This window comes from Salvia splendens, chromosome 15 (genome assembly GCF_004379255.2).
Source record: "Salvia splendens isolate huo1 chromosome 15, SspV2, whole genome shotgun sequence".
NCBI lineage: Eukaryota > Viridiplantae > Streptophyta > Magnoliopsida > Lamiales > Lamiaceae > Salvia > Salvia splendens.
The window spans coordinates 27,236,398-27,255,982 of NC_056046.1; the positions used below are offsets into that span (position 1 = coordinate 27,236,398).

At 38.6% G+C, this 19,585-nt stretch overlaps 2 protein-coding genes across 3 annotated transcripts; one reads left to right on the top strand and one right to left on the bottom strand.

The window, feature by feature from the left end:
* Positions 1-5,800: 5,800 nt before the first annotated feature.
* On the top strand, positions 5,801-7,545 carry LOC121768011. Of its 2 annotated transcripts, XR_006043262.1 has the most exons (3): positions 5,801-6,210; positions 6,326-7,093; positions 7,160-7,545. XR_006043262.1 is itself a non-coding variant. In XM_042164353.1 (2 exons), exon 1 carries the CDS (start codon positions 5,829-5,831, stop codon positions 7,050-7,052), a length of 1,224 nt encoding a protein of 407 aa, XP_042020287.1. In that variant the 5' UTR covers positions 5,801-5,828; the 3' UTR covers positions 7,053-7,093; positions 7,160-7,545. The 2 variants fall into 2 exon arrangements, 1 of the variants encoding a protein (XP_042020287.1); XM_042164353.1 differs by having other exon boundaries at positions 5,801-7,093.
* Positions 7,546-14,353: 6,808 nt separating this feature from the next.
* LOC121766944 lies at positions 14,354-15,034 on the bottom strand. The gene has a single exon (XM_042163171.1). It carries the CDS (start codon positions 15,032-15,034, stop codon positions 14,354-14,356), a length of 681 nt encoding a protein of 226 aa, XP_042019105.1.
* Positions 15,035-19,585: the final 4,551 nt, after the last annotated feature.

Consider the following 19,585-nt stretch of genomic DNA (forward strand, 5'->3'; position numbering starts at 1 on the left):
TTCTTTTTCAAAAGAAAGTCAAGATGTTTGAAGGTTTGAAATGGAGATATAACGCATGTAGTTAATTTGAGTGAACAGATGAAAGTACCAAGTTTAAAGAAAGAGTTGATGTTTCTTAATTTTGTAGCGTGCTTAAAGAAAGAGTTAGTATGTCTTTTCTTGGCTAAAGATTGGGAATGCATGAATAAAAGAAGTAACTTTCCTAAAGTATACAAGTCTGGTACCAATTGGTGAAATGAAATCTCTTTTTGAGATAGTCATTGAATCATGTTGCTAGTATGGGGAAATTGAAATTTCCAAAGAACTTAGAATACTTAGTTATGCTTTCCTTCTAGAACACAATATGAACTCGAACTTAGAAGTACAGTATGAACATTTCTCACTTTCCCGAGAGACGAAAAGAAAATGGCCCGATAAGAAAGAAACTTTGCCACGAGAAAAGTAATCCAACATAGAACAAAACGATGTGTCTACGTTCCAATGACATGAATAATCTAGGTTAGTCATTGTCTTTCTTGACAATCCAATCACTCCAAAGGATCATACCTTTGATCCAACTAAGCGATGTACACATACATGGCAAGAGAATATGATTACAATGTAAACAAAGAATCTAGCTTTACAATAATAAGTAAACAGAAACTGCGTGTTACGAGGATGAGCGTTATGACGAACCGAGAGTACCATGGAGTCATAATCCCCACATATGGTCATCTGACGTGATCGTAAGGTGAAAGTAGCTTGTGACCAAAGTTTCCCATAACTCATTTACCATCCTCTATAAAGAGTTAACAACAGAGTATCACCATCGTAGTTAACCAGGAAGATTCATCAGCAACGCTTACTTGGATTCCCATGAATTCCATTTTCTCGCATCCCCCTGACCAAAATACTTTTGTTGAATTAAGATATTAAATAACTTCTTTTGCAAGGTAATGTGTCATTATTTTCCCTCTTCTATGTCAAGGTTGTGAATAACTTTCAGTTTTGATCTTGCTCCTTCATGTTTTCTGATAACCCCCAGTGACTACGGTCCTTCTTTACTAGTTCTGTATAAAAGCAATACATTGACTCTCTGAATTCTTGCCACCAAACTCCTATACTAGGAGCTGCTTTATTTATAGCCTTCAGAATGAACATGTTTCCCTAAACTATTGCCTCTTCAATGATAATATTCTTCAAAGATCATTAGTAGACCTTTAGTATTTTCAAATGTGCTTGCTGACACTCATTAATTTATAAGGAATAGTCACCTCTTCTAAATCCCACTATGATTATTGCATCATGCTTTGAGCTCTTTAGCAACTCCAAGTCTAAAGTAATTTGCTATCTTCCCGAACTAGTTTGCTCTGGTTATCTTCTCTACTAGTTAACTTCTGTGATTTGGTTATAAACTTTGTGAATTCATTAACGTGATATAGTATCACGATATTGTTGACCCAAAAGGGTAGTTTCTTGTTGTTCTTCTTTCTCGAATCCACTTGAGCCCAATCATTTTCAGTCTTACTATATTGGAGCAGCCATCTGGTGAGACTTTAAACCTTTTAATTTGACCCTTTGTGTTTTCAGACATACTTATTGACAAGCTCTTTATTTTACATGAGTACTCTTATCTTCTGAATTCAAATATGACTGTTGTCTCTTGATCTGAGCTTTTCTGCAAGTTCCATGTTAAAGCTGGCACATTGCTTCTCCCTTGGCTAGTTTCCTCTTGTTGCCCTCTTTATTAGTTAGTTTCCTTGAATTGCTTATAAACTCTAAAAATTTCGTTGATATGATCTTCTATCACAGTGTTGTCGAACAAATTGCAATAGGTTGTTTTTCCTATTCTTTTCAAATCCATTTGCAACCAACCATCTCAGGTCTTCTTGTTATCATCTGGGGATACTCGAAACTTTCTACTTCACTGTTCATTTCGATTATATTATTGGCAACCTATTGTTGACATCTACATTCTATTCATCATACCCTCACTTTCGCAATTTATTCCATCTGGCAAGCTCTTCCCACAATAAAATTTCCAGGCTCTATGGGTATAGCTCAAGCCCTTTGAAGTTGTATCTTTTCTTTTCTGGGAGTGAGCATTATGAGCCCAATTGAGCCTAGTCTTTGCACTGCATGAAAATTTTGTTGCAAGCTATCGGTGAGAGTTTGCGATGAACCAAATTGCTCACGTAATCGAACTAATTAAGTCGTTTGTTTTCATGGTGACCTTGGAGCCTCCCAAAGTAAGAACGATTCGAATGATTCTCTTTGAATCCCAAATTCGATTCATATCAAAGTTAAAGTTGTTGACCACCTCTAAATTTCCTCGCGTGAGACCCTCAAGGAATGCAAGACATTGACCTGTGCAGAAAACGCCTAAAGGAGTGAATAATCTCAAGTGGACATCTATAAAAATAATGCGCCGATCAAAAGTGTCAAGACTAGAACAACAAGTCGTTATATTTATGCTATGACTAAACACTGCATGCGACGAGTTGCAAGGGGATCGGACGTTTAGTACTTAGTACAATTTGGAGAAAAGAGTGATGGCGATATTCGTTCAAATTTTTAATTCCACCCTATTAGTCCCTTCGTAGTACGCAAGACCTCTATGTATACAATTAGGTGATCAATCGATACGATTAAGACTAAGTTAAGTCAAAAAGTGAACTAATTAAGATCTATACTACAATAATGACTAAGAAATAAAAGCGTGAGTACCCTAATTACTTTCAACCTAACGCCAAGATGACATGAAAGAAGGTTTGACAACCGAGAACGAACGGGAAATGACCTAGATGTGAGGAAAGAACAAGCAAAGATTTGCGATAGAACTTTGGAATTAGAGTAGCAATGCCAAAAGTGATATTAATGTCAATTGCGATACAACAAAATACGACTTCGTGAGATAAATCCGGAGTCGGATCAAGGAAGGGCAAGACGGGCAAAAATCCTACGCCGACGAACGTCGAACCGAATTGAAATTTAACATCGGAGAGAAGGTCTTTTTTGAAAGTATCCCCTTCCAAAGGAATAACCATATTTGGACTCGAAGGTAAGCTAAAACCACGATGCATTGGACCCTATGAAATTCTGGAGGAAGTGGGCCCAGTAGCATATCGCTTGGCATTACCACACAACTTTGGGAACGTACACAACGTATTCCACGTCTCCCAACTTCAAAAGTACGTGTTCGACCCAAAACATGTGATATGCCATGAAGAAATCGCTCTAGAGCCTGACCTGAGTTACGAAGAAAAGCCGATAGAAATACTAGATCGAAAGGTGCAGCAGCTTCGGAATAAGTTGATTAATACAGTGAAGGTTTTGTGGAAAAACCATGGACAAGAAGAGGCAACATGAGAGCTAGAAGAGAAAATGAATGAGAAATATCCCGAGCTTTGTGCTTAAATACTTCCTAAATTTTGGGACGAAATTTCTTTTAAGAGGGGTAGTATGTAACGACCCGCCAAGCCGATATTATTAGAAACAATATCATTAGCTTGATTATCTATATAAGTAACTTTTATGCGATTAAATCCGAGCTATGTTAGATGGTCGTTGTTTGTTTGACGATAGGGAAGTGAATAAATAAATAAGACCCCAAAATTTAAAATTTTAATGTCTGATACATCCAACAAAAGTCCAACGAAAATTTAATTTAATACATCCTTCGTTCTAAAGAAAATCGGGTACTTCAACGTGGACAGCCACGAGCTTGAACCGAGTTCTTACCTACACGAAATTAAATGAACAAGTGAACAAATACTCAAATAATAAATTTAATAAACAAATAAAATAAAATAAAAAGAGCAGATTTTTTTCAGACAACATTAAATGATGCATTTAATTAGAGATAGGAATGTAGGCAACTTGCTACACGTTTCTTTCACCGCCCTCTTTTGTGTATATGCATATAGACATACAATCATTTTCATCCACCCACTTCACATCTTGCATATAGTCAATTTAGCACCTCAAGAAATTAGAGCTTTAGAAATTTCAAATAAGAGACTGTTCGATCATGAGCTAATATCAAGAGATGCACCAAAGTTTCACCACACCAACCAAATTCAAGAGACTTTTAAGCTCACCAAGCTACTGCCCAAAGAGGAACTCAAACAAAATGAACTAGATGATGAGAGTTAGAGGGCTTAGCTTATTTCATACGGGGTTGTCCGGTGAGGGTCGAGTGACAAAGGAGTTTCGGAGAGACGACCGGAGCGGCGGCGCTGCCGAGGCAGCGGCAGCTGGTGCCGGCGCCGCTGAGTGAAGACAGAGAGAGGGGCGATGATGTCGCTGCCTTCCGGAGAGCTCGACGGAGAAAGTGCCCGGTGGAGAGCGAATTAGAGACGCAGGAGGGAATTCCCGGCGGAGGCGAGCGTTTCGCCGAAGGTGAAAAGAGAGAGATTGGAGATTGACGGCGATTTCGCCGGAGAGAAGAAGAGAAGCACCGCTGCTTCGACTCAAATTAAGGGCTTCTAATTTTAGGGGAGATGGAGGCCGATAGAAGTAGTGAGGAGGAGAAGGGAGGCACCGGTGTTTTCAATTGGGTTTCATTTTGGTGATTTCAGATTTGTGATGAGAAGAGAGAAATCACCGTAAGAGGTGGGAAGAGGAAAGAGAGTTGTGGCTGTTGGATTGGGCTAAGGAGTAAGTAGCATTACTTTGTTTAGGCCACCTAATTAATTAAGGAGCTTGGGCATGCAGTTTTTAATTACTCCAAGATGGGCCTAAATTACATTATTGAGTGGGAAGATTAGAATAAGGGATGATGGGTTGTGATTTGTATTCTCATATTGAGCTGGAATAATTGATCAGTGTGCCAAGATAAATCAAATAGGCATAATGGAAGTTGAGCTCGGAATATATTCTAGTTAGGTTCAGTTATTTTGCAATGGGCCGGAGATAGAGTTAATTAAGTCCTTGGGCCATGATTAATTTAGGGCATGCATTCCTATAAGTATATGAATTTCTCGAATCTTATTAGAACGTTGTGTTGTTTTCAAAAATGTTATCTCCGCGAGCTAAGGTCGGAGTCAGGAAAAATCAAGTTAAGGAATTCTAAACGAACAAGGTGAGCTTTCTTATACTAAAATACAAATCGTATTATATGAAAACTCAGACACATGTTTGTGATTTATAAAGATGTTGTCTTGCCATAAATGTTTTGTGTATGATGCCTATCTGTTTGGCTAAGGCCAAGTGAATTATGAATGATGATATATGTGAATCGATTCGATTTTGAATCCCGGTAGGGTGGTGTCCCTACTTGGAACCTCTGACCGTGAACGACAGAGAAGGTGACCGTGGAAGGTGGCCACCTTCCCGGCACATGGAAACCTCTGACATGTTGGGCAGAGAAGGTGACCGTGCGAGAACACCATCTCGACTGCACAATGTGATCAGATATGGCTAAGTACAGGAAAAAGGGACTGCAGTCAAATGTGAATATTTTAGTAAGCTCGGGCCTTTTCAATAAAACCCCGAGTGTTACTGTGATGATGGCTTGACAATATTTTCAAATGTATATTTGTATTTTTCGGCAATGTGTTCACTGAGTACTTTTGTACTCATCCCTGCATATATTTCTAAATGTGCAGGTTGAGCAGCGAAGTGCTGGAGGAAGTGCTATTGAGACAAGGCATTTAATTCAGTCAGATTTTGACTCTCGGAGGTTCATGTCTTCATACATGGAACCGCGTTCATTTGCTTCTGTTGTGCATCTGAAAAGACTCAAGTCTATTTTGTTAAAAACTCTGATATTTTGAAATTTTTTAAAACAATTACTCGAGTTTTCATGATCGAGTATCTTTCTTCTATGTATCAACACTTAATTAGGAATGTCTCGCAACCAATGTTTGATTTTATTTTCCCTTATTTCTTTCCCCTCTTCTTATACCCCTACCCCTAGTCACGGTTCCCCGACTATGCTATCCTTAGCTAGTGCGGTCGTGACAGCATGGTATGCTCGCAGAAAAGCTATTGAGCTTGTATATGGTGGGTGGGAGGGATCATTCAGACAACTCCCCAGCTACCTGACTGAGTTGCAAAGTCAAAATCCTGGGACAATCGTTGAGTGGTTGCATGACCCTATATTGAGTCAAGGTAATACAAAGGTGTTCCGCTACGTATTTTGGGCATTTGGGCCAGCAATAGAAGCGTTCCAACTAGCAAAGCCGGTCTTCTCAGTTGATGGGACTCACCTGCGTGGAAGACTGAAAGGTAAACTACTTACTGCAGTAGGGTACGATGCAAACAAGAACTGTTTGCCTGTTGATTTTGCTATTGTTGATGAAGAAACAAATGAGAGTTGGAGTTGGTTTTTGAATCTTGTCAGAGTGCATATTATAAAGCATGACCAGGAAGTGTGCATAATATCAGACAGACATCAAGGCATAATAAATGCTATGCAGTCTGATGTGTGGAAAGAGGTACCCGTTGGTTATCATCGATACTATTTAATTCACGTTCGATCGAATGTGTTACAAAGACACAAAGACCCCGGAGTGAAGAAATGGGTATGGATAATGGGTGAAGTAATTGAGGAGCGGAGATATTGGACTGCAAGGCGTGAATTAGAAAAGGTGAGTCCAGAAGCTCTGAGCTACCTCGAAACCACCATAGATAGATCGCAGTGGACTATGGCACACGATGAATTTCGTCAATGGGGTGAGACATCTACGAACATGGCCGAGTGTTATAACAATGTGTTGTTATCTACGAGGGAACTCCCAATTAGAGCTATCATTGATATTACATTCTGGCGGACCATCAACTGGTTTGTTAATCGAACGACTCTAGCCAAACAATGTCAGACGCCTTTGACACCGTGGGCTTGGGAGTTATTTCAGAAGAATGACCGTCGAGGGAGACGTCATCATGTTAGGACTACAAGCATAGCACAAGGAACTTATGAGGTGCTAACCTATCACAGAGGACCGGGTAGAGGCCATAATATACATGTTGTGGATTATCGTGAAAAGAGATGCTTATGTGGAAAGTGGCAGACCTGGAGAATGCCTTGCTCTCACACTGTTGCGGTGCTGAGAGAACGCACATGTTGATTCCCGATACCATACAGATGTTTGGATTCACCAGTACGCAGGTATGTTATTTAGATACTTCTTATTTTTACATTATTATCATGTCTTACGGTTGCAATTTTATGCAGCTGCGTTCCGTCCATTGAGACACCAAGATTATTGGTATGAACCTGAATGGACGTTGGAATGTTTACCAGCACGGCTACTTCCTCGTTCACGTGGGCGATACAACAGAAACAGGATACACAACCTAATGGATGAGCGCGAAGAAGATGAGCCAAGAGTTCCTCCTCGATGCCGCCTTTGTGGAGAGACCGGCCACAATAGAAGAAAGTGCACTTTAGGACGTGTTGTGTAGTCATATTATATTTGAGCATCGTGTTTGACACTTAAATTTTATTATGTTTACGAACAGTATTTTAGATTTTGTAATAGTTAGTCAGACTGAAATTATCGTGTTTGAGAACAGTATTTTACGAGGTGTCCTGAAAGTGTTTGAGACTTAAGTAATATTGTTACGTAAAAACTCCTCTTGTTGCGAAAAAATCATCGTGTTTGAGAACAGCTATATGGGAGCAGCTATATGTCGGATTCACTTCGATTTTCGTCGGCTAGATGAGGATTTCGCCGTGCAGAGAGGGGGAGCGCCTGGGAGAGTGAGGAAGAGGCAGAAAGCTGGGAGTGAGGAAGAGGGCTTCTGGTTCGTAAGTCATTCAAGTAAAACACGCATGAGCAATTCGCGTGTATAAATTTAAACACGCATGAGCAATTCGCGTGTATAAATTAAAACACGCATGAGCAATTCGTGTGTTTAATTGAAACACGCATGAACGAAACGCGTGTTTAATATTGATACACGCGAGAGCTTCTCGCGTCTTTCTCCTCTCTGGAAACTTTTTTTTTGCGGGTACAAACGACGGATACTAACTCCCACGAGGTACTTTCGTGGAATTTCCCCGAGAATCTGATGAATAAACAAAGACAGCCCCACCTTTTATCTTGAAAAGATTCGATCTTTGAAGTAATAACAGAGAATGGAGATGGCCCAGAAATCAGCTGAAACAATATTACTATGATTTTGAAGAGAAATGATAGCTCAAGTGTTGAGAGTATTTCCGATATGACAGAGTTATTTGATGGTTTGACTGCCAGTTGCACACCTTAAATATACAAAAAATCACACGAAAGTAGCTTCTCTACTAATCAATGCGCATAAACTTGAAATTTTCCGAAAACAAATGTGGAAAGGACAAGTGGGTCATAGAATATAATCCCATGATTTCATTTTCTACTTATTTTCGAATGAGTCTTCATTATTTGGTCTTGACTAAAAAGCTTCTTCCAACGATTGAACGATTCTGTTCTTCCAACTCCCATCTTCTAATAAAAATAGAGACTTTCCAAAAAAAAACATACTACTTCCTTCTATCCTATTAAATACTCCCTCCGTCCCAATAAATATTAGACATTTGGTTTCGGACACGAGATTTCATACAATATTGTTTTATGAGTTAATGAAGAGAGAGTAAAGTAAGAGAGAGAAAAAAATTGAAATGATGTTGTTTCTATTTAATGAAACGTTTCATTTTTAATAGAACAAATCAAAAATAAAAACTTTTAATTTTTAATGAGACATATGAAGTATTCCGTATAGGTGCAGATTTTAAAAAATTTATATGACTTTATAAAGAAAAATAAGTTTAAAAAGTTAGTGGAATCATGTAAACACCACAGTTACAATGACTATAATTATTTAATGGAATGTGGAGTCCATTTATTAAAAATTGTAAAAGTGAAATGCAATATTTATTATGGATAGTCCAAATAAAATAATAAGAGACATTTAATAGAGATAGAACATGAGTAAATTTTTATACAAAATTAGTAGAAATAGAAAAAGAATAGACAGAAAAAGTAAACAAAAAATACTGTTAACAGAAATTGAACTCAATTCATAAAAAAAACTTATAACTTACCAGAATAGAAGTGGGGTGATTTTATGGAACGGACGACAACAAATAAAGAGTTATTTTTAATAATGGTAGAAATATTATCCAGCTCAAAATCTTGAAAATGTTTTGGTATATTTAGTTAAGTAGCATTTCCAATTTGAAATTCAGTTATTTTTATTAATTCATTAATTTCATTACTATAAAATCTAATTTCGTTGGGCATTGTGAATCTTGAGCTTCTAGAAAGAAATGGAAGGGATTACTTGTGATTAGTGTTTTCTCTTCTTCATTTATTATAAAGATTAGGAATTTCAGTTGATTGATATACTTTTTCGGGTCGAGTTCGACATACAACATTTATTTGGTCTCTTTCATAAATACATGAATTCATTAGACATGAAATTTATCGGAATTTTGTTTATAAATTTCTCCAAAATATATTAATTTATTGATTAATATCCACTACTATTTGATTTTGTATGTTTTCCCTCTAATATTTATATATCACACGAAAATAGTGATAAGAAATTATAGAAGATATTGTTTTGTATATTAAGTGAAAATAGAAAATATATTTTTATATATTAATATAAATAAACAATCTAAAAAAATACTTCGTATGACATTTTCATAGAATAAACTAAAATAAACGTATGATATTTACCTTATGACAAATTAAATACCATCTTATCTACAGTCTTCTAAAACCGAAAGTTATTACTTTTTTTGACACTACGGGGGTGTTCGGTTTGCAAGATTGTATCCGAGATTAAATTTGTAGTGTGATTGGTTCAAGAGATTCAATCCCACAACTCAATCCTAGATAGATAATCATGAGATAATTAGTCATAGCTAACCCCCTATGACTAAAATAATCTCACAGCTCAATCCTAAATTATATCTTGGTACTATTTTATCTTGGAACCCAAACACCACCTACGTGAATAACTTCTTTAAGATATTTAAGATATGAGAAGAAGAAGGTGCATCGGGTGTTGGACTCTATTGAAAGAGTTGGACTTTTGGAAGGAATATTGGTGCCACTCACATCTCACGTCGGAATAGAAATGCTCTAACTTAGAGCATTTCCAACAAGGAAATGTAAATGAAAGAAGTATATATCATCTATTTACCTTCTCAAAAAGTGAAATATACACTTCTAAAAAGTAACACATTCCAAATGGAAAAGGTATATAGAAAGGTAAATTATTTTTTACAAATAAAATAATAGTATAAAATGCATTAAAAACATAAAGTGTAATATCTTTTCAAATACTTTTTTTCTTGGAGAATGGTTTTTCATGAAAAGAAGGAAAATATGATAGCTATGAGATTTTACCTCTTCATTGATGGAGAGGTAAAGATATCTCTTCAAAATGAGAAAATGTATAATACATTCTCAAATACCTCTCCTCTTGGAGAATGATTTTTTTAAAAAAAGGTAAATATGGTAGTTATATGACTTTAATCTATATTTCGATGAAATAATTTTATTTTCTTATTTCATTTAAATTAAATCATTTTAATTTCATCACAAATACTTTTATATAGTAAGTATTATTTAATGTGTTAAGTAAAAGGTAGTATGTAGTATGGAGAGTATTGTGGATCAATTCTATTTTAGGGAATGCATGTTAACTTACTTCCAATTTAATGAAGAGCAATAGATGAATTCCCGCACAGTGAGTGACGCATAACATTTGTGCGTCGTTATTAATGAAACGCACAAATGTTATGCGTCTTTAGTGAAAGACGCACAAATAATATGCGTCTGTAACAAACGACGCATATAGATGATGCGTCGATAAACGACGCATAAAAGTTATGCGTCGTTAATGAATGACGCATAACATATATGCGTCTTTCAGTAAAGACGTATATTATTTGTGCGTCGTTAAAATAGGGATTAAGAGGGCAGAATGCTCGTAATTGACAGACGACGCAGGAGCAGCGAAGGAGGGGCGATTTCAGCGACGATTTCCGGCGATTTGAGGCGTTTTCCGACAGATTTCAACCAAATACCAAACATATTTCGGTAATTATTCATCCATTTGGCTACATAAATCAATAATTGCTGAAGTTATGGAGGTTTTCCCTAATTTAGTAAAGTTAGGGTTTATATGAAATTGCTCAATTTACGGACGATTTCTGTTAGTGTGTTGCTTATTTGTGTTGTTTTGTTGCGTATTTGTGTGTTTCACATGAATTTAGGGTCAATTGTAGAAGTAAGTGGTTCAATTGAAATTATATACATGCAGAAAATAGATATATTTTCTGCAAAAATGTGAAAATTTTAGTTATCTTATGCTATTATATGTTGGGTGAATGTTTTGAAGTAGATGGCATCTGCAAGTTCTGAACAACAGTTATGTTATGGACCCGAGGATCCATCCGTACTGTTTCATCAAAACGAACATATTTCAGCCTCATTGTTGGCGAATGGCACAACAAATGTGTTGAGAGTTCGTAGGACGGAGAGTAAGGTTTGGGCATTGCCAATACATGAAGATGTGATGCATTGGCTTGATGTTTGGGGGTTCAGAGGTGTGATTGAATGTGGAAGGCCAAGAAGGATGGACAATGACCTAATAACTGCATTGATCGAGCGATGGAGGCCTGAGACCCACTGTTTCCACCTTCCAGTTGGTGAGGTAACCGTAACCTTACAGGATGTGCAAAATCTGTGGGGTTTGAGAGCAGACGGTCGTATTTTCACTGGCTGTGACTACCCTATTGGATATGAAGATTGGCCCAGCAAGTGTAGAGATGTGTTGGGATGGATACCTGACGCAGAAACAGAAACGAAGCACGGTGGGTTGTTGATGACGTCTCTGATCAACCAAGCGACTATGCCCTTGGGTGATGGGCTGCATGAGTATGCATACGTCCAAAGAGCACGTATACATGCTCTAATCTTGTTAGGAGGGCTTATTTTACCGGACACTACCGGGTGCAAGGTCCCCTTTATGTGGATAAATGTCTTTGACGATCCGGAAGACGTGGCTAATATCAGTTGGGGTAGTGCTGCTTTAGCATACCTGTATCATTATTTGTGCGAAGCTTCTGTAGGCAGACAGAGAAGAGATGTGGGTGGCCCTATGGTTCTCTTGCAGCTGTGGGCGTGGGAAAGAATGCCTACATTGAGGCCAGCCTTCTTGATATCGCCTACGCACACGCCGTATACCCCGTGTGGAGCCAAGTAATATTTTTTTTAAGTAACTTACTTAATTATGTATTTTTTTGGGTAAATTTTGATATTAATATTTCGTGTAGGTGGCACGGAGTTACTGAAATTGGAAATGCGCCCCAACATTCAGTAGCTCATTATCGTGATCAATTATCATTGATTCGTCCGGGCCAGGTGAAATTTATTTTTGTTAGCTAATGAATTAATCTAGTATGAAATTAATTGTGTGAATGATATTATGTTTTTGTAGTTTCTGTGGACACCATATACAGATTGTATCCTGCCCGATTATTGCATTGATTCGACCGCATCCTACTTGTGCGACACATATTTGGTGTGCTGGTCATTTGTCGAGGCACACGAGGCTGGACGCGTTTGCCGACAATTCAACCGCTACCAGCGTATTCCTCAGTATTGTGATAGGATGCTACATAATGCCGGACATCTGTCTAAAAGTCACCGCCGTGGGAGGAAGGGCGCCGATTGGGCTAAGGTACATAAATTCTACATTGAAGAATGGGATTTGAGACACCACAGGTTCCAAACAAATTTTGATCATGCCACGATGACCATGGATGGTAGCATTAATCCGGGCTATATGGCGTGGTTCAATAGGATCACAGTGTCGTACCTAGTTCAACCTGCGACACAGTCAACGGTTGGGATGAACGAGTCAGCATCTTCTATGATGAAATTGGTATCTTATGTTTTTTTTTATAATAATGTATTTAGTTTGAAGTTTGTATAGATTGATTGTAATGATTTTGTATTTGTGCTATCTAGGTCGAGACCATTCAGGGGATATGGCATTTGACCTCTGAACACGACACAGACCCTCGATTACGGCAGATTCGTGCAATGGCTGCTGAGGCGCTTCGTACGACGGACCATACTGATGTGATGGAGTATCCAACATCGCAACGGCGAAATGTGGTCATGCCGCCACGCCCACCAACTTCTCTTCGTCATGGACTGCCGGGTGTCCGGACGGGAGGACACGGGATTACACGACAGCATAGGTTGTCGCAGCAGCAACCGCCGCAACCTGATTATGCGGTACCAGAGCCCTTGAGTCCGGAGTACGATCCCCCAGGATGGTCTCAGTTGAGTGGTGCAAGCCACGAGCCCTCGCAATGGGGAGCACGTGCATCATGTGATTCGTTCTTTGGCGGTGAGTCTGATTGGGGTGCAACTCAACCAGGGCGTGATTCATACTTTCAAAATTATCAATTCGTTGATCCTGTGGGGGAAGAAGAGGGCGGGGAAGAAGAAGAAGAAGAAGAGGGCGGGGAAGAAGAAGAAGTCGGCGGGGAAGAAGAAGACGACGTTATATTCCGACGAACGTCCGAGGGATCATCACGACCAGCTATGAAGAGTTCATCAAGTGCGATTGGGAGGGCTATGCACAATGTATTAAGGGGATTGTCAACAAGGAAGAACAAAGGGAAAGCTCCGACCAAGTTCACGCCTTCATCTAGATAGATTTCGAATGTGATTCGTTCTTTCGGATTGTTCGTAAGTTGTTTTTTGAACAATTTTTGATGTGATGAAACAGGTTTTGGTGTAACATATTTTCTATGCTGCAATTTTTGAACAATTTCGGTTATATTTTGGTCTTTGTGTCTATTGAAACCGGTTGTTATGATTTTTGATTTTGATGAACCATAAAATGTTCAAAAAACACAATCCGACTTCAAAAATCGTCATTGTATTGATCAAAATCGCCCGCCCGGGCGTTTGTATATTGATCAAAATCGCCCGCTCGGGCGAAGTCTCTGGAATCAACAGTCTGTTTCTGAATTCACTCGGTGACGCATAACAGTTATGCGTCGTTCATTAGTGACGCATAATGTTTGTGCGTCGCACACTTGGTGACGCATAAAAGTTATGCGTCGTTACATAGTGACGCATAACGATTATGCGTCGTTTCTGGGTGACGCATAACTCTTATGCGTCGTTCATTAGTGACGCATAACGATTATGCGTCGTTTCTGCATAACTCTTATGCATCGTTCATTAGTCCACAAACTTGTGATTTTTGAAGATTGTTGAAACATTGTTTAAACATATTTCATACTAACTGTCAAAATAAGAAACATTACAAGTGTCGACTAACATCTCACATATGTTGACACATACACATAGTACCTATTACATCAGCCTCAAACACAAATACCACGACTTTACTGAACGGCACCGGCTGAGCAATTTCTTCGGTCATGCCCCTCTATCCCGCAATTTCTGCAACGGCGGGGAGCCCTTGGTTCATCTTCCTCCTGGACATCCATTTGATTAAGTATCCTCCTTCTTCTAACGCGGCCACGCGTTCTAGGAATCAACTGCTGAGGGGTGATGCACAATTTCCATGAAGGTGCAACCCAATACTCTTCGTGTCTTGGTGCATCAAATGAAACTTGAGTATAGTACTGTGATCTCCATGTACCTAGGTAGTACTTCTCATCTATGAGGTCCATCATAACATGACCTCTGTCTCTAGCAACCGCACAAGCATGCGAACAAGGGATTCTCCACATCTGCCACTTACCACAACTGCAACTCGATTCCAAATACCTGACTATTTGAACATTGTTGCCCTTTGACACTCCTTTTACGATTCTTCCTCGAGTTCGGACATGGTACTTCCCAACATCTCGGTCAATGACAGTGACGTAATGTTTTCGCCCCTTTGAGTCATTCTTAGCAAGTTTGTCCCTCGCCCATGGGGTTAATTCACCTTCGGTGTGTTCGATTGTTGTCTTCTTCTCCACCCACCATTTCACCGTCCTCCAAAATGTCAAATCAACCAACGCTCTAATCGGCAACTCTCTCACACCCCTCAAGACGTTATTGTAGCACTCCGACATGTTTGTTGTGGCCACCCCCCACCTAAGTCCACCATCGTAGCACAGTGACCAACATTCTTTTGTAATCCTATTTAACATTCGAACCGCACCACTGTTGACATCATATAGTGCTCGACGTCTTCTGCCAAATTTACGTTCTTGAGAACTTACCCCCAACTTCCATATAATGGCCTTCACATTGGGACCCTTGTGCTTCTTCAACACATTTGCCCTAACATGAAGCAAACAAAATTTGTGGTGTATCTGCGGGGCCCTTGTCATGATTTCAGACTGCATTGCATTCAAGAGTCCTTTATGCCTATCTGATATAATGCACACCTCCCGCTCGTATTTCACCACATGAGTTCTGACATGATCCATAAACCACGACCAACTGTCATTGGTTTCTTCATCCACCACAGCATATGCAATAGGCAAGCATGTCTTGTTAGCATCAAAACCACAAGCAACAAGCAGCTTACCTTTAAATCTTCCTCGGAGGTGAGTCCCGTCAACTGTTAACACCGGTGCGGCCTTCTGGAACGCATGTATTGCAGGCCCAAATGCCCAAAAAACATAGTTGAACACCATTGTACGCCTCTGACTCAACAGATCGTTATGCTTCCACTCAACAATTGTGCCCATATTCTGTGACTGGAGTTCAAACATGTAGCTTGGCAACTGCCTAAACGATTCCTCCCATCCACCGTATACAAACTCTATAGCCTTTCTCTTTGCATACCACGCCTTCTTATAACTGATTAACACACCAAATCTGTCTTGAACATCAGCTATTATGGAGAAGACCTTGAAATCGGCACATTGTCGCACATGATGTCGAATCAACAGAGCTATCATTGGGGATGAAAAGTTAGCATGATCTCTATTAGCACGATGGCCTATACAAGTATGTCGATTCTTCCACTTCCTAACTTCCCACATATCGTCATGCGACCTTTGTGTAACCGAAACCTCCCACTTACATTCCCTCGCCTTTTCAGCGTCGGTGGTGCTGATGATGCCTGCCCCTGTTACTGTCGTTCCTGCTGGAAATTTGCATACAGCATGCCACCTTCTTAGTTTGCTCTCGACAACCTTAAACTGTTTTTCATTCCACAAACTCCACATAGTAATAGCAGTCTTCACGTGTAGCTTGGAATCGAATTTTGTTCCCAACACAATCCGCTGCGGCTCATTCTCATTCCAATACAAAAGGCTGTGTTCATTACCACCCACATCATCCGAATCTCCAGAAGGACGACTTGGTAATTCACGAAAGAATCTAAACCCACTAGGATTGTATTCCGGAAGTGGTTGTTCACCTTGCATAACAGGTTTACATGGTACTATCTCATCATCAGAACTAGCACCGACATCATCAGCACCATCACCATCACTGAGATCGGGGTCTGCCTCTGTCTCAGATAGTGGCCTTGGCTCAGCAAGATCATCTGCAGCATCGACCTCATCATTCAATCCAACCCCAACATCAGCAACATCTACAACATCTACAACATCTCGCTGCTCATTCATACTACGATCAAAGCTCATTTGGTCCACCCTCGCAGATGAACCAATACCACAGTCAAAACTCATTTGTTCAAACCTCGCAGATGCTCCAATACCATAATCAACAACTGGTGGGATTTCTTCACTCCTCACAGGTGAATACTCAACAAATAATTCAATACACCCACTTGAATTTTGAGCATTGTTGAACATAAACATTACACTATCATCATTGCGAATCACAGAACATGTATAACTCATACCGGAACCATAGACTATACATTGTCTCCATAATAATTCAATTGTGTGTTGGTTCATATCTATTCCCATCGCATCACAAATCATTGCTACCAACTCATAATAGGAAACACCTGAATTTAATATAATGGAGCTCCTCGCACGAGGTGGGTCATAACCAATACCCATATGTGGTAGTTGAACTACTCTACCACCCCAATACAAACTCACAAATACTTGCATGATTTCTGCATCAAAAACATATAAACCAACGACAATTAAGGACATTATTCATACAAGCCCTAATTTGTATAAATTGGGTCAAACTAACAAATGAAAGCACAATAAACATGAATAATGTCGAATGTAGCTAAATTGATTAACAAATTACCGGATCTTATGGAGAAATCGCCGGAAATCGCCTGAAAACGCCGGAAATCGCCGAGAGAGGAAATGAAAGTGTGTGAATGTTCTTCTGTGATCTGCGTCTGCCTGGAGGGGGTTAAAAGCCGACTTAACGACGCATAATGTTTGTGCGTCGTTCAATAGCGACGTATAAGGTTTGTGCGTCTTTAAGCGACGCATAAGTATTGTGCGTCGCTATTGAACGACGCACAAACATTATGCGTCACTCCCTTAATTAGAATGAATCTATTCTCCTTCATTATTTTGGAATTCCATTAACTTCTTAGCACAAAAGAAGAAAGAGCTCAGAGTTATTGTTTGTATTATTAAGAATATGTCACTTTAAATAAGATTCCAAAATTTAAAACATGTCACTTTAATTGGGACGATCAAACGATTAAAGTGACGATCAAACGATCAAAGTATAATTTTTATCTATTGTACTTTATTCATATTTTTTCTTTTTTCTCCTACTTTATCCACTGTATATACTTAACTCTCGTACTTATCAATTTCACATAAAATCCGTGTCTTATTGATGGACCAAGGGAGTACATGTTTGCATAGATTTTTCACTTATAAAACACATACTCCTTTAGTTTCCTTTTAATAAGGCGTAAGGCCTGGGCCCATATATTAAGAAATGAATAATCTATGTATATTAGAGAAATTTACAAGAATGTTATTTTGTCATTTAATGAATAATTAACTTAGAACATCTACAACAGTCGTTTATTATCCATCCCTTTCTTAACTATTCATGGACCTCAAATCACTTTTTACCCCATCTCTTATTCAAGAGATATCTGCAATCATTCATCCCTTCACCAGCCCTTTCATTCACTAGTTATAGGTCTCACTATTTCATTTCTTTTAGATTTTATTTTTTCACAACCAATTCAATGTAAAAACATTATATTAAAATTATAAAAACACATTTCATTGATAAAATTAAAATACTTGTGAGAATGCAAATGAATATTTTAGAGAGAAGAATGAGTGAGAGATTGTTCTTTTTTTTTGAAAAAATGGGTGATAAGCAATGTTTTAAAAACTGGACCGGCTAGCGAACCGGCGAAACTACTGGTTCACGGTTCAACTGGCTGGACCGTTATACTGTAGCATATAGTTTTGATCTAATTCACATATATTTTTTATAATTTAGTGAAAAATAAAATATTATTAAACTTAATTGAGGACAAGTATAATTAAATTTTGGAGAAATATAAATATAAATTATATAAATATATATCTAATATATTAAACTTATATTTAATTAAACATAAATATGACAATATCGAAATTTAGTGTAATAAATTACTATTAAAGTTTATATAACAAATTTAATTAACATGTTTTATTTACAATTAATTATAATGAATTAATCAATTTATAAAAATAATAATTAATCATAGAATGAATGAAAATTTATTCATTGATTATAAGAATAATTAAATTTATTGTTATGCCACAACAATTGAAGTGGTGGAGTGGTAATGGAGTTGGACTTGCATACATGAGGTCTATGGTTTGAATCCCATTTGACATAAATTTTTGAAAAAAGGCTAAAAATTTCAATAAACCGGTTCACGATTCCCGCTCCAACCGGCCGGTTCATCCGGTTCAAAACGGCCCAACCTCTTGGCGGTTGTAAGTGGTGAACCGGACCGGACTGAGCACCGGTTTGCGGCCGAACCGGTCCGACCGGCCGGTCCGGTCCAGTTTTCAAAACACTGGTGATAAGTAAGGTATTATTTGAACATGGATTTGGGATGAATTTGAGGAGAAAAAACAGTAATATTTTGGAAAGTGAAATTTTTTTATTCATTTAATTTAAAATGGCCAAAATAAGGCGCACTCGCGAGGGGTGAGTAGGGTTCACCGCACCACCATAGCGTGCCACGTGGGGGCGGTGTGTGGCCTGCCAAAATGGGCTCCTCCCTCATACCGGGAGGCCCTTTGCGACGGTTCACCCACATCGGCATCCCTTAACTAACTATATTCTTTTCTCTTTCATTTTTCTCTTTTCTTTTTCTTCTTCTTCTTTTCTTCCCCAATTTGCTCTCCATGTTATGTCATATACGGTAAATAGTTTCAATTACTTACCGAGGATCGGGAAAATAAACCTCTAATTGTGTGTGTTCACCTCAAAAAGGTGAATCAAATCTTCATACTTTCACATAAACTATGGGCATATTTCGTCAATAGTCCCTGAACTTTAAAAATATCTCCAGTAGTCCATGGACTAAGCATTTATTTCGTAATTGATCATTTGGCCTTTTTTTCATCCGAAAGTACCCTTTTTGGGAGTTGGGCATTTTTGTCTTTATACCATTTTAACTTTTCCGTGCTGTCATTTCTAGGGATGTCAGTCCAACCCAAAACCTGTGGGTCGGCCTAAATAGCCCGATAAAATTAGTG

Coding starts and splice junctions, on each gene's coding strand:
- LOC121768011 (XM_042164353.1), top strand. CDS start 5,829: ATGTCTCGCAACCAATGTTTGATTTTATTTTCCCTTATTTCTTTCCCC.
- LOC121766944 (XM_042163171.1), bottom strand. CDS start 15,034: ATGTCGGAGTGCTACAATAACGTCTTGAGGGGTGTGAGAGAGTTGCCG.